The 23164-nt window shown below is 37.1% G+C and overlaps 1 protein-coding gene across 1 annotated transcript; it reads left to right on the forward strand.

Annotated features, from left to right (window-relative positions):
* The first annotated feature begins 17430 nt into the window (after nt 1-17430).
* Nucleotides 17431-18165, forward strand: LOC132270276 (uncharacterized). The gene is made up of 2 exons (XM_059771465.1): nt 17431-17799; nt 17971-18165. Exons 1-2 carry the CDS (start codon nt 17431-17433, stop codon nt 18163-18165), a joined length of 564 nt encoding a protein of 187 aa, XP_059627448.1.
* The last annotated feature ends 4999 nt before the right edge of the window (nt 18166-23164 follow it).

A 23164-nucleotide genomic window follows, 5' to 3' on the forward strand; every position in this document is an offset into this window, starting at 1 on the left:
AGAATGTGAGCTTGGTTGCCAAGCAGATTTCCCTCTTTTGTTTTGAAATTCCTTGAACAAATATATAAACATGCTATAATATGGTGCCCACGTTTTCAAACTTCTAAAATTACATTTGGTGCCCCAATTATTTGGACAACTCTAAGAAGTATCAGACACGTGTATCGGTGTTGGAAACCCCGAACATGTGTATCGGTGTCGGGAACCCCAAGAGTGTCCGTGTTTTGGAGGCTATAACTCTCCTCTCAACTATATACAATATACGATATATATTAAACCACAAATGAGTAACGAAAACATTTGTACTGCTATTTTTATCCTTAAAAGAAACAGTATACATCTAAACCACGTTTTCCTCTCCAAGACTCCACCTAACAAATATTGTTCCCAGCAGTTGTCTGCCCTCCCACATCTTCTCTCAAACTCTGTTCTCCTTTTACTACTACTAGTTTCTTATGTTCACTAACTACTACTTGTTTCTATCGCTCGGAAAGGTAATGCTGGGACATCAAGCTCAAGGGTGGTTCCAGCTTGAATCTGACCCCAACCAATGAGACGCTAGTGCTTCTCGATCCGCCTGCTCAGTGGAACCTTCTCTCCTGGGCTGGTACACACTAGTTTAGAAAGTTGCAGCTTTGCCATGTCATTCCTTACAGCGATTATACGAGCTCCCGTCGACATGGACCCTATATTCAACATCAAAATCTCTCCCTTGACCAGCTTTGAGACCCTTCCCTGCGTCTCTGAGCCCTTTGTCTTAACGCCCACAAGTCGGTACAGGAGGAAGAAATTAACCTGACCAAGGAGCACAAGGTTCAAAACCAGAAACACAAAAGATAGAATTTTACAAATAATAAAAGGGGATGACATTATGGCTTGAAGCTCTTAGCAAGATCTTATAGATACAGCAAATAAGACCATTTTGAATGTTTGCAGAACAATATCATGGAGTTGATGATGAAGCTGATGAAGGACTTGAAAATTGCAAGGGGATAATGTACAACTACGATATCAATTTAGCCTTCTGCAGAAATACAATCGTCCTACATTAAGGTTGACAAGTTTGTGCGACACACGTACAATTTGGTGCCTAGAATGAAATTGTGTACGTACCAATGCAAAACAACATAAGAAGAAAACAAAATAAATGGCTGACAATGGTATTGAACCAGATGATTTGTTTAACAGATGTACTCCACAGCAAACTTATAAGAAAATCAATGCAGTTTGTACTGAAGGCTTTGATCTGATATTGTTCGGCTACTTTAGTATTATTCTACATGACTCTATGTGTCTTTAATTAGAGTAACAAGGAAGAAGCATATACCCTGAGGATGCTTCCACCAGCAACACCGCCTTTTATTTCCTCAACCTCGGAACCAGGTTTGTTGACGTCAAAGGATCGGATTACAATCATATAAAATTTAAAGTATAACTTCCACCCATTCCCAACATACATCCACCATAAATAGAATTTCAATGAATCTCACATATTCTATTTATGGTATCATCGAAATTCTATTTATGGTGGATGTATGTTGAGAATGGGTGGAAGTTATACTTTAAAATTTATAAGCAGAACAAGTAGTTTTTGTATTAAAATTTGGGGTGTGACAGTTTGGTATCAGAGCTGACCCAGCCGGAAGTGTGCCAACGGGGACGTCGGGCTTCCAAGGGGGGTGGATTGTGATGAACTTGTGGGCGGGTGTGCCGTGGGCGGGTGCGAGAGACACTGTCAGGTTACCACACTGGCGAGCTATGGGTGCACATGTTGGGATATGTGTGCCCTAGCATAGCAAATTCTTATTTTGGATTGTAAAAGTCATGGTTCCTTATCTGAATATTATTATTAAAGCATTATACAATTGGTGAATGGAATGTATTATTTTTCGATTCATTATGGAATTGATTGTGTCCACTTGATTACAAGATAAATTTATATATGTATGTAATGGCAATTAATACTAAGTTATAAATTAGTAATCATAAATGGTTCAAAGTCGGTAATTATGGATGAACATTTAATTAGTTAAGACTTGAACTGAGTCCATGATAAATTGAGATATATTGCGAGAGCTGTCGTATGCAATTGCTCTCTATCACAGTCATGGTTTTTGACTCTCAAGCATGAGAGAAGTATAGACACTTTTATTAATTAATAATTACTTTGATTTGTTCGGTGGATACCTCGGAATCCTTAGATCGGCACTTTGGGTAGTTATGTAATTAATAGTTAGAGGTCTATATTCTCAATATTTGCATCAGTACTTTTTGTATTTATTTTGTTTTGATTATGGTTGATCACAAATTAAATTCGAAGGCCTTCGTGTGTTTTAGACAAATGTTTTCTATATATATATTTATTTAGTAAATTATTACTTTTGTCAAACAAATATTTTATTGTGATCCAGCTGAAAATAATCAAAGGTAACAAAATAATTATATTAATTATGTTATCGGATCGATGGCTTTAATTATCTGATAAATAATTATGCATAGAGGGGTCAAAGTGCAACATTGACTTAGAGGTTATTTACTATTTAATTGGAGTGCCATTAATTTCTTTTAGTGGAGTAGAAATTAATTTATGAATTAATTGAATTAAGTCCATGGTTTAATGGACCGGACCAATTATTAATTTATAGGAACCAAGAAAATAGTAAGCCCAAAGGATTCTCACCAATAGCCCAAGTTGATATTGGAGTCCTATTAGAATTGAGAAATTTGATTTAGAGATGGAGAATAATTTATTGTTTCTTTTTTTTTTTTTCTTCTTATTTTTGCCGATATATACATGGGTCTATGTATATTTTTTGGTGGATGACATTTAGAACAAGGAAAAGGAATTCACTTTCTCTCTCTAGATTTTAGGGTTTGTTTTCTCTTCTAAAGGAGGCTACCACAAGCCTTGATTCCAAGGTCATTCATCTAGGCATATTGGTGATTCCTAAAGGGAAGATCATAATCAAGAAGAAAGAGAAAGGAACTTGCTAAAGGAATCTACAATAAGTGAGAACATTCACTTTAGAGGAAAGATTAAAAGGTTTACTCAGACCTTTGATGTAAGTATTCAATTTGTTTATTGAATGATATATCATCCTTTATTTGTTTTTGCATAAAACTTGTCTCTATGTGATGAATCAAGATCTATGATTGCAAATCCCTCAAAAGTTTTTAAAAACTTACACGTTTCCCAACAGTGGTATCAGAGCATGGTTTGATTCATTACTAGAGATCATGTGTTTATCAAAATCATCTTCTTGGATCCAAATTATATATACATATATTTAGATTTATTGATGCATGATGATGTATGTATAATTGTGAATGGATGATGATGTGTGTTTGGGCCATGGATGAAGCTTATAGGTATATTGAATGCAATTTTATCTTTGGATGAATGTAATTAAGGCTTTGATTTAGCCGTTTGAAAGTTCAATGATGTAATTTAATTTTTTCATTGTATTTCAAATTGTAAGTATTTATTAAAGCCATGTAATCTTCATCAAAGGATGCTATGAAGCTTCAACAAGGTCCGAAGGGGTTAAATTATGCTTCAGTAATTTTCTATAATTTTTCTGAATTTTTTGAAATTTTTCAAAAATTTTTTGAGGCTTAATTTAATTTTCTAGAATTTGTTTTCCTATTTTTCTGGAATTTTTCGGCGTTTTTCCGGTGGCCGGAGCATCGCCGGCGGAAAGAAGAGGTGTCGAAGGAGGCTGGAATCAAGTGCATCACAGCAATGGTAAGCCTGGCGCGTGAGGAGCACACGCCAGGAGCTGGAGGAGTTGTGGACATGCTGGCGCGTGCGTTGCACGCGCCAGCGCAAAAGGTTAGTTCTCCACGCGCGTGCAGGCGCGTGGAGGAACGTCCAAGTGTGTGCCACGCACCACAACGCGCCCCAGGCGGTTGGGGGTGTGTGCCCTGTCCTGCTGCATGCCCCAGGTGCGTGTGGGGCCCTCCAGGCGCGTTTTAAGCGGCGTTTTGTTTCTCCGAACGCGTACCAGCTTCCTATAGGTGTTTACAGACTGTTGAAGGACGCCCGTACAGCAAGAATAGTATTTAACTGTTAAAAGTTGAATCCATTGGCCATTTAAATTGCTTCTGTCTGTGGTTCAATTATTTTTTTTCTGCATGGAATAATTTAATACTGATTATAATTGTTCATGCATTGGATCCATGATTTATTATCTAAATAGCTTGATTTATATTAATTAAATTAGAAAGATAAATTGGATTGGATTGCTAATTAATTTGAGGGCATTTATTGGGAAACAAATTTTTTTTTAAATTATTTTTAAAAAGAATGCCTGAAATTAAATATTAGTGAATCATTTAAAATCCATATATTTTCTAAATTTAATTGGATTAAAATCAAGGTGTTTTGCATGCATTAAATCATGAATATAAAACCCTAGTTATATATATAATTAAAAATTGAGTGGGAGCGGGGATTTTTATACATTACCCCATGGCCTTCGTAATTATAACCTTTGTGATTAGATCTTTAAAAATAAGGCCCCACGCATGATTTAAAGAGTCAAGATTACAAGAATGGTTGTCTTACGAAAATATATTTATTAAATGACCATTATAGTTAGATCTTTAAAAATAAGGCCTACGCATGATTTAAAGAGTCTAAGCTAATAATGGCAATATATTTAATATTTGATTTTTCGTTGGAGCATTAATTACGTTATACACTCAATCTAAAATCAATAGTATTAGCTCCCCAACGGAGTGGTCTATACTAGGTGATTTTAGAAAGGTTAAACTTAATCGGGAATTATTTCATATATAGATAAGGCATTGTCTAAAGAGATATGGAAATAATGAGTTGTTCTCGTCAATAAACAATAATGAATTCCGCCAACCGGATAAGTTATTGGCATATTGATTGTCCGATTTTTCATGCAATGTGGTTAAGGGACCCACAATTAATTAATTATTTTATTCTTGCATGATTATTTTTATTCACTTTATTTATTGTATGAATGCTTTAATTTTCAGATTTATCATAACTAGTCCATTCAGTCCACTTGCAAACATACTAAAAGAAAATCGATTAACTGGACCTAATTATATCGATTGGAAAAGGCAACTAGATATTGTACTCACATATGAGGGGTTGAATTATGTGCTTACTACTCCCAGACCTTCTCCACCTTTGCCTGAGGATCCTCCTGAGGAGTATGAAGGTTTTAAGAAATGGAATAAAACAGATGAGATGACTAGGTGCTACATTCTTGCTTCACTCTCGAATGTACTCCAAAGTCAACATCTTCATTATCTCACTTCTGCAGACATCATGCTTAACCTCAAGGAAATGTTTGGGTAAGTTGGTAAGAGTGCACACCAAACTGCTATGACAAACTTGATGACCACCAAGATGGTCCAAGGTACTCCAGTTTGGGATCATGCTTTAAAAATGATTGGTTTTCTAAATGAACTTGAGATCTTTGGATGCAACTTGGATGGTGAGCTTCAAGTTGACATGATTATCGCTTCATTGCCAGACTCATTTAACTCTTTTAGGGTTAATTATTCTATGAATAAGCTTGAGTACTCACTCGCTGAACTTCTGAATGAGTTGGTAACCTTTAAAGGGATAATCAAAAGTAAGGGTGCATCTATGAACTACATTCAGTTTGCTGGACCATCCACTTCTAGGCCCAAGAGGAGGGGCAAGAAGAAGAAGAAGGATGGTGCCCAAACTGTGCTTGTGCCAAACAAAGTGATCCAAAAGGATAAGGGGAAGAAGAAAGTGCGGGTTGAAGGCGAAGGAAACTGCTTCCATTGCGGTCAACTGGGGCACTGGAAACCTAATTGCCCAACACTTCGCACGCAAGGCAAAGGAAAAAGGTATATTCATTGTTGAGGCATATAATGTGGTTGAATCTATAGGTTCCTGGTGCATAGATTCTGGAGTAACTAATCATGTTTGCAATTCATTGCAGAGATTTCAGGAGTCTAGAAGCCTCAATGAAGGAGAGATATACTTGCATATGGGATCTAATGCCAAGGTGGAAGCTAAAGTAGTGGGAGTGGTTCATATGCAGTTTGATAGTGGGAGGAGTCTTATTTTAGAAGATTGTCTTTATGCGCCAAATGTTAGGCACAATTTAATTTCAGTTTCTTCGTTGGTTTGCAAAAACTATATTTTTACTTTTGGAAAAAAAATGTTTTAATTAAATTAAATGGTTGTGTTATAACTTCTGGTGCATTGAAAGATAGTCTATATATTTTAACTTCTAGCTCATATCAAATGCAAAGTTATGAATTAAATGCAACTTCATCTAGATTAAATGTTAAAAGAAAAGCAGTTTCTCCAAACTCATTGTATCATTGGCACCTAAGATTGGGTCACATCAATCAAAATAGGATTCAAAGGTTGGTTAAAGAAGGTTTATTACCTTATGAGGCAGAGGAGTCTATGCCAACTTGTGAATCCTGTATTGAAGGAAAGATAACTCGAAGGGCTTACTCAGCCAAAGGATATAGAGCCAAAGAACAATTAGAGTTGGTACACACAGACGTGTGTGGTCCTATGAACACTTAAGCGAGAGGAGGGTTTGAGTACTTCATCACTTTCATTGATGATTATTCACGTTTTGGATATATTTACCTAATGCGACACAAGTCAGAAGCTTATGGAAAATTTCGTGAGTTTCAGGCGAAAGTGGAACGTAGATTAGGTAAACTTATCAAAACACTTCGATCTGATCGAGGAGGTAAATATCTCTTGGGGGAGTTCAAGGATCATATGGTCAATGAGGGTATTGTGCGCCAATTATCCGCACCTGACTGCCCCCAACAGAATGGAGTGGCAGAAAGGAGAAACAGAACTTTGCTTAACATGGTTAGATCTATGATGAGTTTTGCTTCATTACCTCTATCATTTTGGGGATTAGCCTTAGAATCAGCTATGTGCACCTTGAACTGTGTTCCATCCAAGTCTGTTTTGGGAACGCCATATGAGCTGTGGTTTGGACATAAACCTAGTTTAAATCACATGCATATATGGGAGTGTCCAGCACACGTACGTAAGAAACAGGCAGACAAGTTGGAAGCAAGATCAGATGCATGCTTATTTGTTGGCTATCCTAAGGGCACTAGAAGTGGATTATTTTATGATCCCAGGGACAATAAGGTTATTGTCAGCACTCATGCTGTTTACCTAGAGGAGGATTATATTATGAACCACAGACCTAGTAGCCAGATAGTGTTAGAGGAGATGGTTGGCACATCAAATATACCCCCTATAAATACACCTAATATAAATACTAAGAATGATGAGACACAAGAAGTCCCTGTTGAATTACCATCATCTAGTACATCGATTCCTGCACCGGTCCTTCGGCGTAGTGGGAGGACTATCATCCGACCCGACAAACACATGCTTTTGGTTGAGGTCTATGAGACCGTCCCCGATAAGCATGAGTCGGACCCAGTGAGCTATGCGGAAGCGTTGACCGATATAGATGCGAATCGTTGGAAAGATGCCATGAAATCAGAGTTGGAATCAATGTATTCTAACAAAGTCTGGGAAATTGTAGAACTTCCTAGTGGGGTTCAGCCCATTGGTTGTAAGTGGATCTACAAACGAAAGAGAGGAATGGATGGAAATGTTGAGACATTCAAAGCTAGGCTGGTTGCCAAAGGCTTCACTCAACGTAAATGTATTGATTATGAGGATACATTTTCACCAGTTGCAATGCTTAAATCTATTCGCATTCTTTTGGCCATTAGTGCTTATTATGACTATGAGATATGGCAGATGGATGTTAAGACAACATTTTTAAATGGCCATCTTGAACAAGACATTTACATGAGGCAACCAGACGGTTTCGTGGTTAAAGGCCGTGAGGACTATGTGTGTAAGTTGAATAGGTCCATTTGTGGACTTAAGCAAGCTTCACGTACGTGGAACATTTGTTTTGATTAGGCAGTCAAACTATTTGGCTTTGAACAAAATGTGTTTGAACCTTACGTTTATAAGAAAAAACAGGGTAATGTCATCATGATTCTCGTTTTATATATTGATGACATCTTACTCATTGGTAATGATGTAGAGGCTTTGTCATTAGTCAAAAGATGGTTGTTCAATAAATTTGAGATGAAAGATCTTGGAGAAGCAAGCTATATTCTTGGGATCAAGCTTTTACGAGATCGAGTTAAAAAGAAAATAGGCTTGTCTCAAGAGTCTTACATTGACAAAGTTCTGACCAGGTTTGGAATGGAAAACTCTAAGAAAGGGTTTTTACCATTTAGACATGGATTGACTCTTTCTAATGACCAGTCTCCCAAGACTGATAAGGAAATTGAGCAAATGAGGCGGATACCATATGCTTCGGCTGTTGGTAGTCTCATGTATGCCATGGTCTGTACCAGACCAGACATCTGCTACTCAGTAGGGATTGTCAATAGATATCAGTCAAATCCTGGACTTGATCATTGGTCAGCTGTGAAGAATATCTTAAAATACCTTAGAAGAACTAAGAGTCTCATGCTCGTTTATGGAGGTGATGATCTGGTTCCAGTCAGATATACGGATTCTGATTTTCAATCAGATCCAGATGCCAGGAGATCTACATCTGGATATGTGTTCAAGTTCAATGGAGGGGCAGTCAGTTGGAAGAGTGTCAAGCAAGGTTGTACTGCTGACTCAACCATGGAAGCAAAATATATTGCAGCCTCTGAGGTAGCAAAAGAAGCTGTTTGGTTAAGAAACTTTCTAATTGAACTGGAGGTTGTGGAGCATATAGATCGGCCTATGACGCTTTATTGCGACAATAGTGCGGCTATAGCCCAAACCAAGGACCCAAAATTTCATAAAGGAACAAGACACATTCAGAGGAAACATCATGTGGTTCGTGATATAATAAAGCGAGGAGATATACTTGTGGCCAAGATTGCATCGGAACATAACCTTGCTGATCCATTCACAAAGGCTTTACCGATCAAGATGTTTGATCGTCATATGGAGAACATGGGAGTTAGATGTGATTCGAATTGGCTATAAGTACAAGTGGGAGCTGTTGGGATATGTGTGCCCTAGCATAGCAAATTCTTATTTTGAATTATAAAAGTCATGGTTCCTTATCTAAATATTATTATTAAAGCATTATACAATTGGTGAATGGAATGTATTATTTTTCGATTCATTATGGAATTGATTGTGTCCACTTGATTACAAGATAAATTTATATATGTATGTAATGGCAATTAATACTAAGTTATAAATTAGTAATCATAAATGATTCAAAGTCGGTAATTATGGATGGACATTTAATTAGTTAAGACTTGAACCGAGTCCACGATAGATTGAGATATATTGCGAGAGCTGTCGTATGCAATTGCTCTCTATCACAGTCATGGCTTTTGACTCTCAAGCATGAGAGAAGTATAGACTCTTTTATTAATTAATAATTACTTTGATTTGTTCGGCGGATACCTCGGAATCCTTAAATTGGCACTTTGGGTAGTTATGTAATTAATAGTTAGAGGTCTATATTCTCAATATTTACATCAGTGCTTTTTGTATTTATTTTGTTTTGATTATGGTTGATCACAAATTAAATTCGAAGGCCTTCGTGTGTTTTAGACAAATGTTTTCTATATATATATTTATTTAGTAAATTATTACTTTTGTCAAATAAATATTTTATTGTGATCAAGCTGGAAATAATCAAAGGTAACAAAATAATTATATTAATTATGTTGTCGGATTGATGGCTTTAATTATCCGATAAATAATTATGCATAGAGGGGTCAAAGTGCAACATTGACTTAGAGGTTATTTACTATTTAATTAGAGTGCAATTAATTTCTTTTAGTGGAGTAGAAATTAATTTATGAATTAATTGAATTGGGTCCATGGTTTAATGGACCGGACCAATTATTAATTTATAGGAGCCAAGAAAATAGTAAGCCCAAAGGATTCTCACCAATAGCCCAAGTTGATATTGGAGTCCTATTAGAATTGAGAAATTTGAATTAAAGATGGAGAATAATTTATTATTTCTTTTTTTTTTTTTCTTATTTTTGCCGATATATACATGGGTCTCTGTATATTTTTTGGTGGGTGACATTTAGAACAAGGAAAAGGAATTCACTTTCTCTCTCTAGATTTTAGGGTTTGTTTTCTCTTCTAAAGGAGGCTACCACAAGCCTTGATTCCAAGGTCATTCATCAAGGCATATTGGTGATTCCTAAAGGGAAGATCATAATCAAGAAGAAAGAGAAAGGAACTTGCTAAAGGAATCTACAATAAATGAGAACATTCACTTTAGAGGAAAGATTAAAAGGTTTACTCAGACCTTTGATGTAAGTATTCAATCTGTTTATTGAATGATACATCATCTTTTATTTGTTTTTGCATAAAACTTGTCTCTATGTGATGAATCAAGATTTATGATTGCAAATCCCTCAAAAGTTTTTAAAAACTTACACGTTTCCCAACAGCACAGTCCCACATCGTCTGGGTAGAGGAAAGGTGAAGTACTTATATGTAAGTGTGTCATTTTCAATTGGTATGAGACCTTTTGGGGTGAAGCCCAAGAGTAAAATCGTGCGGGCTCAGGCCCAAAGCGGATAATATCATACCATGTGGTGGAGTGGGTCGTTACAAATTGTATCAGAGTCTGACCCAGCTGGAAGTGTGCCGACGGGGACGTTGGGGGCCTCCAAGGGGGGTGGATTGTGATGACCTTATGGGCGGGTGTGAGAGACACTGACAGGCTACCACACTGGTGAGCTACGGGTGCACAAGTCCCACATCGCCTGGGAGAGGGAAAGGTATAAAGCCCAAGAGCAAAACTGTGCGGGCTCAAGCTGTAACGACCCTGACCCGGAGACCCGGACCGCTACACGGGTCCTTACTCGAACCCGAGGTTACCTAGGTCCATCACAACATCTCTAAGTCAAAGCACCATTACAACACTTGAAAAACACTCTCAGTACGCCCCATGATCCAAACCGACATGAACCAATCAAACACCGGAAGAAAGGAAGAAGAATGACCGAGCTGCCTCATTTCGGTCGACCGAAGTGGAGCTTCGGTCATCCGAAATGGGAGTCCCGAGAACAAGAGAGAGAAGAAAGAAGCTTGAAAGGCTTCATTTCAGTCGACCGAAGTGGTGCTTCGGTCGTCTGAAATGAAGATCCTGAAGCTTGAACAAAAGACTTCATTTCGGTCGACCAAAGTGGTGCTTCGGTAGTCCGAAATGAAGATCCCGAGAGCAACATTCTCTATTTCGGTCAACCGGTGCACCATTTCAGTCGACCGAAATGGCTATCCCGAGCCATGAACCTGATACTCAACTGATGCGCTATGAAAATGCGGAAGAAACTGAAAGGAATGCTTAGGAATGATTCAGACTCGATTCGTAATGTATATATATACGATGCTTTCAACAACTTTATTCACATCAACTAAAATAAGTTTCATTATTAATTTACAAGGCCATGCATACATCTTTAGTTACATTTCTAGAATACTACATATACAAAAGAATGGCCTAGTTACAAAAGTAACAAAAGTAATCTTCTAGTCTCTCTCAAGCTTGAGGTGGATTATCGTCCACCGGTTCTTTCACAAGACCCGAAAAAAATATATATATAAAGCAGGGTGAGCTACACGCTCAGTAGGTGACACTTAAGACACACATCTTATGTCCCCATGAATCCAAACATAGAATAGATCAATGGGAATGGGGATCATACAATGAAGGAATGGCCTTGCATAACAATTCAATCTCAAGCACAACAATGTAATGCAATGGAATGCGATGTAATGCTAATGTCGCTCCCCATTTTTATTTCGAAACCGTCACTTTCAAACTGTTAATATAACCCCCTTTGGTAACCCCTCAGCGCCGAGAGAAGGATTGGCTGCTGTCCCTAGACCTTTGGTAACCCCGCAGCGTCGTCGAGGGGCCTAGACAGCTTAACCACACTAAGGTAACTCCCTAGTTCCCTCTAGGTTACATTAACCTACCGGCCCTTTGGTAACCCCGCGGCGACCGGGTTTAAGAAAAACATTTCATCAAATCACTTTCCCAAAACTCCCCCTTTACATTTCAAAGTCAATTCTTTCCCTTTTCATGCCCAATGTTAATGCATGAGTGCCTCAATGACATACACATGTTCATCATTCCACAATTGTCCAATTTAAGCAACATAATATAATTCACAAGAATAACAAGAAAGTTACAACATGCTTAATTTCAGCAAGAATCTAGCATGATGAACATATAGAGAATCAACATGTGGACATGCTTTTTACATAATCTATTTAACACACATAACCACATAAAATTGACAATTATACACCACACTAATCATTTAGTTAGATACCCTACAAATTAAGCATGCTAAACAACCATTTAAGAGAGATCAACTCACAAAAGCACAAGAACTCATGGATTAAGAGCCCCTACCTCAAGTTTGCACCAAAACCCTTGAAATGGGTCACAAATTTCGAAGCCCAAGGGATGGCCAAAAGCTGAAATTGATGGTATGGATGCGTAGAGCTCGTCGTGGGCTTCGTTTTACCTCAAACGGCACCCAATTCCGACAAGAGATGAAGGAGAAATCAAAGCTCAAAGATTTGGTTGAAAAAGAAAAAGAAAATAGAAGTTTGAGAGAGTGAGAGAGATAGATACAGGAGTGAGAGAGAATGGAGACCCTTGTGGTCTCTAGACCACTAAAGTGGTTAGTGGTGGGCCCCATGAATTTCTTTTATTTTTCCTTTTTCTTTTTGCTTTAATTATACACCATAAAAACATGTATATGCACCACCACTTGAATGTCACATAATTCACAGAAATTAAAATGCACAAAATGCAATTGGACCCAACCACAATCCTGCACACAAAACATGAAAAGACCAAAATGCCCTTCCATCAACGAAATTCAGGAAAAATTGAAAAAAAAAAAAACAGAAAATGGAAAACATCACACAAGCCCAAAGCGGACAATATCATACCATGTGGTGGAGTGGGTCGTTACAAATGGTATCAGAGCCTAGGTTAAGAATTACCTGGCTAAATGAAGTGATAATATGAACATGATCATATAATTATACGAATTATTTGCTCTTTTATCATGCTCCAGTTTAAAGTATAAGTTACTTGTGAGACTTATCATTGACATTCTTACTGAAAATAGGATATCAGGAGATGGAAGAGGCAAAGGACGACCTGCTAGAGGCAGAGGTCAGGGAGGTGTCGGTCGTGGTGGTGTTGACCATGACAATGTTCTATTGGAGGATGCACCGAATCCTATGATTAGATTTATCAGAGATATACGCAAATTGAGAACTGTTGAATTTGTTAGACCTACCGATCCACTTGATGTTGAGAAGTGGATTGAAGATATGGAAAAGTATTTTGAGATGATGGACTGCACTGAGGTGCAGAAAAGGAAGATTAGTGCTTTTCTTTTATCTGGTGAGGCCTTTTAGGGTAAAGCCCAAGAACAAAATTGTGCGGGCTTAGGCCCAAAGCGGGCAATATCATACTATGTGGTGGAGTGGGTCGTTACAAATGGTATCAGAGCCTGACCCAGCCGGAAGTGTGCCGACGGGGACGTCGGGCCTCCAAGGGGGGTGGATTGTGATGACCTTATGGGCAGGTGTGCTGTGGGTGGGTGCGAGAGACACTGTCAGGCTACCACACTAGTGAGTTACGGGTGCACAGTCCCACATCGCCTGGGTAGAGGAAAGGTGAAGTGCTTATATGTAAGTGTGTCATCTCCAATTGGTTTGAGACCTTTTGGGGTGAAGCCCAAGAGCAAAACCGTGCGGGTTCAGGCCCAAAGCGGACAATATCATACCTTGTGGTGGAGTGGGTTGTTACAAATGTGATGACCTTGTGGGCGGGTGCGAGAGACACTATCAGGCTACCACACTAGCGAGCTATGGGTACACAGTCCCACATCACCTGGGTAGAGAAAATGTGAAGTGTTTATATGTAAGTGTGTCATCTCTAATTGATTTGAGGCCTTTTGGGATGAAGCCCAAGAGCAAAACCGTACGGGCTCAGGCCCAAAGTGGACAATATCATACCATGTAGTGGAGTGGGTCGTTACAAATGATATCAAAGCTGACCCAGCCGGAAATGTGCCGACGAGGACGTCGGGCCTCAAGGGGGGTGGATTGTGATGACCTTGTGAACGGGTGTGCCGTGGGCGGGTGCGAGAGACACTGTCAAACTACCACACTGGCGAGCTACGGGTGCACAGTCCCACATCGCCTGGGTAGAAGAAAGGTGAAGTGTTTATATGTAAGTGTGTCATCTCCAGTTGGTGTGAGGCCTTTTGGGGTGAAACCCAAGAGCAAAACCGTGTGGGCTCAAGCCCAAAGCGGACAAGATCATACCATATGGTGGTGTGGGTCGTTACAATTCATCTTCACATTTGTATATCTTTGCATTTGCATCTCCAAGCTTAATAGTAATGTTTCGTTCAAGTTCATTTTTAAAACGAACTGTCTGCAAATTAATGTCAAACCATAAGAATTTACTCCTTATTCATTTCCCCTTTAAAAACAACATGATGTTAGTTGTAAAATCTATTCCAACAAATAATTGCAAAATTAAATAAATAAATATAAACTGACCATCGTTGAGAATTCAGTTTCATAACTCATAAACTTAACTGACAAGCGGGCCATAAATGCAAGAAAACTTCATGAATGTGTATGCTGTTTTATTTTTTAAAAAAATGGCACTATAAAGAACAAGTAGTATCAAAAGTAAGCTAGAAAAGCAGTCACCTGGATGCCGGATATCGCTTTCACCAGCGTCGATTTACCATATGCCACGTGACCAATAGTGCCTGATAAAAGATAATTAGGTCCAATGTATTAGTGTCAACTACAGGATTAAGGATTAGAAATCACTAAACCTTAACACACAGATGTAATATTGCACTAGTGGTAAGAGGCAGTTCACACATTCATAGTAACGATGATTACCAATATTTATTGTAGCCTGACGAGAAATAACTTCAGTTAAGAGTGGATGTAACTGTGTTACATCCAGCTTGCTTAAGTCCTACTCCATCAATCCTCCTTTCTCAGACATTGTTGCTATGTTGACTTTGCACTCCTGTATAAGCAAGTATTGTCATTCAAAAAATCCCGCGAAATGCCCCTTGTTCATGGTGACAGAAATATGTATAGGCCAATAAAATTATGCAATTTAATTAAAAAAATAAAATTGTCCTTGTACCGAATAGTTTTAAATCACTAGTTTTAATTACTTTGTATACAATTTATGCTAATCCAATCTTTAATACTGAAAACCTTATTATATTATTCACTTCGAGTTCAATTTCAGTAATGTAAAGCCAAAACGAAAAGGGTTTTTATGCAAACAAGACTCCTTAGTAACCAAGTTGGTCAGCAATTGCAAGCAGGACAGGTAGGGCCTGTTTGGTGTTTGTTCTACCATGTTTTGTTTTGTTCCCAAAATGCTACAGTACCACTATTGAGGCCCAAAACATGTTTGGCATGGTAGAATAACATTTTTTGGGCTACAAAAAGCACTGTAGCGGTGAGAACAAATTGGCCCATGGCAGAACAACAGGTATAAAGCAGTTGCAACACAAAAGTAGGGTTTGTCCTCATTTGTCGTGGGCGATTATAGAGGCGATTCCAAAAACCGTGGAGTGCGTTGCTGAAAACAATCTCTATCTCACCTCTGCGTTTTCCGACGAACCCCACCTCTGTGTTTTCCGGCGAACCCAAAGGTTCGGTGCGTAGATTTGTCACTCCGGCGAGCTCTTGTGCACTTTCGTCTGCCGATTCTGGTGTTTTTTAATTGAATTTTTGTTTGATCCAAATTCTCAAAAAAATTTACAATTTCTTCACCTGCAAGTCCATGGAATTGGAGATGAAGATCAAGCAAGGAAGGAACCATAAAAAATGAGGATTCAAGTATAAGAGTGTAAACTATTTTGATATATATATATATATATATATATATATATATATATATAAACTATTTTGATCTTCATCTCCAATTCCATGGACTAGGTCCTTGAGCATGAGATAAGTGTGTACGAGCATGACGTCCCTCTCCTTCTGCTTCTGTTTGGCTTCGGCAATCTGCCGCCAAAAAAAAAAAAAAAAAACGAAAAGAAAAAGAAAAAGAAGGAGGTTAATTTTAAAGAATAAATTATTTCCTTTGAAAGGACCAAAAAAAATTACCCAAAAAAAAAAATTGTTCCCTCTTTTGATAGGACTGAAAAAGATAAAATAAAATTTAAAAAACAAAAAATAAAAGGAGAAAGAAAAGAAGAACGAAAACAAATTGTGACTTATTAGTAGATAATATAATATATGATCAAATTTGTTTTTCTATTTTTAGTAAAAGGGTACTACGAAGAAGCAAACTTTCTATTTACAGGTTTTTATTGATAATTTTTTAATAAAAAAACACAACACTCGTACTAACTTCATGCAATGAAATTTATTGGTAATATTTACAGGTTTTTATTGGTAATTTTTTAACAAAGGAAACCTAACAATTTTTTTTGGTAAATTATAGTTTTGGAATTTGTCACTTAAAAAAAAAAAGATATTTCATGATTTTTTTTTACTGATTTTGGTTACACTTTCACCCTGTTGTAGACACTAAAATTTAGTGGGCTTTGGTTTTAACAAATGGACCCATTAAATATGGGCCTAATGTTTATTTAAGTTATTTAATTGGTCCAGGCTTGATCCACTTAAATTATTTAATTAGCCCAGCCCAGATGATTAAATGAAAAGATAATATTCCTAATAAAATATATTTGGAATAATTATTTTTAAGGATAATTATCATAATATAACCGGCCCGGCCCTATTATGATTTTATCCTTATTAGGAGATGACACGTGTCATCATCATATTAATCCAAGAAGCCTATAAATAGAGGCCTGAAGGAAGGAAAAAGGGGTACACAAATTCAAAGTCCAGAAATCTAGAGATTCAGAATTCAGAAGTCCAGAGACTCAGAAATCCAAAGACTCAGAAGTTAGAGACACAAATTCAGAATCTAAACCCAAAAGCGAAGAACGTCAAGCACATCCAATAACGTGTCATTCTTCATCAAATTCCACGGTGATCGACAATAAGCACATCCAACGACGTGCCATTCTTCATCAAATTCCACTTTGATTCAAGAACAAGCTCGTGCAGCCCTTGGATCCAACCAACAACAAAAAGGAGATCCAATCAGATGACCATTCTTTTTTATAAAAGATATCACAAAGGATTGTACTCCAAATATTTCTGATTTAATAAATTATTATTTTGCCCATATTTTGTCTTTATTTGCAGAGAACAAAATTTGTGTGTACAAATTTCTGGCACGCCCGGTGGGACCTCCTTTGCCTTTCATCTCTTTCTCCTACTATCAAGTTTCTTCTCTGTCAGATTCTATGGCTCCCCCTAAGGCTCAGACAGACAAAAAAGCCCCAAAGAACATCGCTGCTGCAAAGGTCGATGCCAAAGCCACCATGAAAAGTAGCATGAAGGCCAAAGCAAGTGATGGAAGTACCTTGGCAGGCCCTGTGACACGTAGCAAGTCCCAGGCAATCACGTCATCCAAACATCAGCAAGACTTGGTGAAAACCACTCCTGCAAAGCCGGCAAACGTAAAAACCCAACATGTCAAGAACCTTGACGTTGTTCCAAAGGAGATTCCGCTACCAGATTTACCTCATTCTGTTTATGATGCTCACTCTAGTGTCGGTTCACCCCCAGAGTCACCACGTCAGATTTCGGAGCAATCAATCACTCCAAGGAACGTTGACTCTCAAGGCCTATCATACTCAGATGTGGTCGCTGCTATGATGACTGGAGCTGCCACGGTGGAGGAACAACTAGCAACTATGTCTCGTGCTATTGAAAACCTCACAAAGACTGTTGAAGAGAAGGACTTGCAAATTGCTACACTGATGAACAAATTGGAAGTTTAGACCTTTGGTGAATCACCAGTACAATCCGGGCATCTTACATCTTCCACAACACCGCCAACGGGGAATCATACAACTTTCACCCCACCACCGTCTGGGAATCTTACATCTTCCACAACAATGCCAACGGGGAATCCTAATTCTACCGCACAAGGTACTCACATGAAGGACCCCAAACAGACGCTGATGACAGAATAGACAGCTAGTCAAAACCAGACGCCAGTGACAGAACAGGCAGCTAGTCAAACCAATTATGCTTCTTCAGTCTCTTCATTATCTGTCAAACAATTGCAAGATATGATAACGAATACAATCCGAGCCCAATACGGAGGCGTCTCACAGAGCACTCTCATGTACTCAAAGCCCTATACAAGGAGAATCGACAGTATGAGGATGCATGTAGGATACCAACCTCTGAAATTTTAGCAATATGACGGAAAAGGCAACCCCAAGTAACACATTGCCCATTTTGTCGAGACTTGCAACAATGCCGGAACTGAAGGGGACTTGCTAGTTTTATAGTTTGTCCGCTCTCTTAAAGGAAACGCGTTCGAGTGGTACACCGACCTAAAGTCAGAATTAATTGATAGTTGGGACCAAATGGAACGAAAATTCTTGAATAGGTTCTATAGCACTCGTCGTACTGTTAGTATGATAGAACTGACTAACGTGAAGCAATGGAAGGATGAGCCTGTAATTGACTACAGAGCACTTAGTCTTGACTGTAAGTCAGAAGTCTCTGCTGTGGAGATGTGTATGCAGGAAATGCATTGGGGCCTTCTGTACATTCTTCAAGGCATAAAACCTTGCACATTTGAAGAATTGGTTACGCGTGCCCATGACATGGAGATCAGTATAAAATCCCATGACGACAAAAGTCTGGTGGCCATAGAACCACGCAAAGATAAGAAGGATTGGAAGAAGGGCGACAAGTCCTCAAAGACCACTGCTAAAAATTCCATGGCTATCTCAACCACCCCAATCAAGAATTCTGTTAAAGATGAGAAGAAGGAGGATAAAAAGCCTCGTCAGTTTCAAGAGAGGGAAAGACAGCATCCTACGCTAAAGGAGTTAGAGAAGAAGGAATACCCCTTCCCCGATTCTGATGTCCCTGGCATATTGGAATGTTTACTTGAAAGTAAAGTTATAGAACTCCCTGAATGCAAACGCCCTCAAGAAATGGGACGTGTTAACGACCCAAAATACTGAAAATATCAATCGTATTGTCAGTCATCTAATTGAGAAGTGTTTCATCTTCAAAGAGGTGGTGATGAATCGGGCAAAATAAGGAAAAATCTTGTTGGACACAGACGAAGTTGTAACTTCAAATCATACTACCGCTACTTTGACAACCTCTGTCGTGGGGAGTGTTCGTTCTCAACCTTCAAATTCTAAGGTCTATTACACAACCATCCAGTTTGGCTCATTCGAACCAATCCCCATCTATCTTGGCCAAGGAAGTGTACTTGACGTTTCAACATTTCGAAGAATCCTTCCTCAGGATGATGAAGAAGGATAGACTTTGGTGACAAGAAAGAAACCACAGAAGCAACGAGCTGACATTCTCCAGACTAGTTATTTCGATAGGGGGCAAAGGAAAAAGAAACCTCAATACTGTCATAAACAGTATGGTCATAATAGAAAATGGGTCAAGAAGACACAGTCATCCAAACACGCCTCTATTAGCAAAGGGATCTAGAAGCTCGTTACTTTGCAAGAATTCTTTCCAAAAGGATATCTAGATGACGAAGTTGTGACAACTTGCATGGTATCAACCGAGAAAACGAGCCCTGATGATGAGAATCGCATACCAAGTCATGGCTAAGTCGGGGTATGATTTTACAAATCCTGCAAACCTTGGAAAACTAAATTCAGAGGTCACCGGTGAGAAAATGCATGGCCTCAATGAGACACAGAAGAAGTTGAAAGATCAAGGGCATAAAATCATTCCACCCAAGTCTGGTATCGGTTTCGTACCTTCTGAGCCACTTCGAATTCACATCACAAAAAAGGATAAGAAGTCAAACACTTTTTACATTGGGTTTGAAAAAGTCAAAGATTAACAAGACCAACAGACTATGTGTAATACCCTGATATTTTAAAAGATTTATTAATTGAAACTAATTACTTTTATTTTATTTTAAATAATTTATTTAATTTAATTTGAATTAATTGTGTTTATTTTAATTTTTAATTGATTTGTTTTATTTAGTGCTTAGATTAATTGTTTTATTTTATTTATATTTCGTGATTATTGATATGATGATTGTTGTGTGTGTGCTTAATTGTTGATTGAATTGTTGGCGTGTTGATTTTATTGGTATGGTATGACTTAGTTGTAAATTATTGTTTGTTTATGTGCTTTATGTAATTAGTTATTTTAATTTAAGTGTTCATTTAATTATTTTATTTATTTAAATTAATTGGATTTGGGCTTAAGGAAAGTTGGACCAAAAGATGTAGTATTGGGCTTTTATGAAGCCTTATTGGGTTAATTAATAAAGGTCCATGGTTATTTGATTATTTAAATGATCATTTTTTTGTATAATTATAAATATATATATATAAATATTTAATTATATATAAATATAATTAATTAATACGTGTTATGGAAGGATATATGGATAGATATATATTTATGGATATATATGGGATCTATGATTTAATTAACCAATGGTTAATTATGGAAGATATATATATTTACATGTAATATAATATATGTTAATATATATTATATTATTTAAAGATTATTATTTTATTTGAGATTCCTTGTTGGAATAGGATTTGGATTTTAATGTGTATAAATATACACATACGGCTTTAGGGTTAAAAGTTTACACGTTAGAAAAATAAGAGACAAAGAATAAGAGAGGGTTGACAAGGAGGAGGCCGAATCTGAGAAGGAGGATTGGGAGAGACAATCAAAGCTTGAAGCGTCGGTTTCGTTTTGAAACCTTCAGGCAAGTTCTTTTCTAACTCTCCTCTTAGGATCCATAAGTTTATCACCTTGAGTATCAGAATTTTAAATTAAATTTATTAATTAAATCATAGTTAGATCGGAATAATTAAAAACATAAATTAATATATTTGATTTGTGGATTTATCGGATTTTAATTATGTATATAGGTGTTGTATAAATATTTAAAAATTAATGTATAGGTGAATTTGTGACCCAAGAGGATTAATTAAGGTTTCTATATTTTCTGGTATTTTTCTGGAATTTTCTGGTTTTTTTTATATTTTCTGGAATTAATTAGATTGATTTTTATAGTAATTATTTAGAAATTTACGTTATATGTATATATATAGTATATATACGGTTTATATATATATATATATATATTATATAAGAATCTGGATTCAGCGCCTCCAATAAAGGGTGCGCTACAGTGCGGCGCGGCATACAACGCTACAGTGCGCTCAAAATCAGGACCTTAGGATGGTCCTGATAATCAGAGGAGGATTCAGTGTGATGCGGTACGTAGTAATAGTGTGTATAAGCGGATCTGGGCCATTGGATTAGGTTTGTTAAAGTGGGTTGATACAGTGTGGTGCGGCTCCATAAAGGTTAAGTGTGCTAAGAATCTGAACCCTTGATGCGAATTGATTAAAGAGAGATTGATATGGTGTAGCTTAGGTGCATGGAGGCGCGGTGAGATAATCCAGTGCATCGCGGCTCACAAAAACAGAAAGGAGCAGCCAACCAGAAGAAGCCATGTCATCCAAAAGTAAAAGAGGCGCGTGGCAGCGCGTGAAACACGCGTGAGGGAGCGTGAAGGCAGCTGCTAGCTAGTGGTTGCTCGTGGAAGCGCATGAGATGTGTGTAGGAGCGCGTGGGGGCGCGTGGAGCACTGTTTAGGGTCCCGTTAAGGTTCGATGAATTCCTAGAATTGGTTATAAGCCTGTTGGGGTTGAAAACAACCACTAGATGAGGTGTTCTTGGTGTCCTGAAAGTCATAGAGTGTTACTACAATGATTAGTATCATTTATTTTGCATAAATATAATCACTTATTATATTGGAATGTGGTGTATATATGTATATATATAATTATACATATATATGTGTATACATGGATTTTATTAAATTATGATTAGTATGGAACGAAGGATATATATATATATATATATATATAGAATTTAAATAATCAAGGATTATTAGGGAAATATTATACACATATATATATTATATAATATATGTGTATATATATGTATGTGAATTAAGATTATTAGTATTATTTTTTCTTATTTGATATATTTGGATAGACTGGTTATTAAATTAGGGATGTGCTTATAATCTGCATGAGATATCTATGTATAAATTAGTTGTCGTTAAGCCTACAATTTGTACATGGATGAGTTGCCATAGGCGTAAATATATTGCCTAAGTATTTGTATGAATAAAATACATACATAGGAAGCATGGATGAGTTACTAGTTAATTAGTATAAATATATATACTTGTAGAGGCATGGTTGAATTGTCAATGTATAAATAAATATACTTGTGGAGGCATGGTTGAATTTCCAATGGATAAATTTATATACTTAAAGGAGGCATGGTTGAATTACCAATATATAAGTAAATATATTTATAATGGCATGGTTGATTTGCCAAAGTGTAATTATATTGGTATGTGTTAGATGATTAAAATATATCATCTATGGTTGTTGTATGTATAAGTTGGATTAGGATTAGATATTCTTATATTAGAATAGTCTAGTACTTACAGGTTAGTGTATTATTTTATATATTTTAATAAAATAATACTGGTGCTGACATGGATGATTTGTCAAAGCCTAGGTATTGACTGTATGGTTTATATAATTAAATTCATTATTGGATTTTGGATTAAATATAATTTTCTTTGAATTATATTTTATTATTTAAATGATTAAATAATTATTTAAAATGGAGTTAAGGTTAAAGGTCTCTTTAAAAGAGAAGGAGTTTTGAATTGGTTTAGGTATGATTATGTTTTAATCATGGTTTAATAGTTTGAAAATTAATGAAACTATTAAAGGATGTGAATGTTATACTGTATATAACTATTTATACATATGCGTATCATTGTATATTAAACTTAAAACTTTATTAGGTTTGGTTTTGATCAGAGATGATCTACTTATTGGTTTTCAGAGGTCTGGTAGAGAGAACTTGCTCGTAGGGTTTAACCCACGATTTATTTTTCAGGTTATT

Source organism: Cornus florida, unplaced genomic scaffold (genome assembly GCF_030987335.1).
Source record: "Cornus florida cultivar Cherokee Brave unplaced genomic scaffold, ASM3098733v1 CherokeeBrave_3.0.0_Hap2_Chr01, whole genome shotgun sequence".
In the NCBI taxonomy this organism is placed as follows: domain Eukaryota; kingdom Viridiplantae; phylum Streptophyta; class Magnoliopsida; order Cornales; family Cornaceae; genus Cornus; species Cornus florida.

Coding starts and splice junctions, on each gene's coding strand:
- LOC132270276 (XM_059771465.1), top strand. CDS start 17,431: ATGGCTCCCCCTAAGGCTCAGACAGACAAAAAAGCCCCAAAGAACATC. Junction 17,800..17,970: donor AATCAATCACTCCAAGGAAC/GTTGACTCTCAA, acceptor TTGGAAGTTTAG/ACCTTTGGTGAATCACCAGT.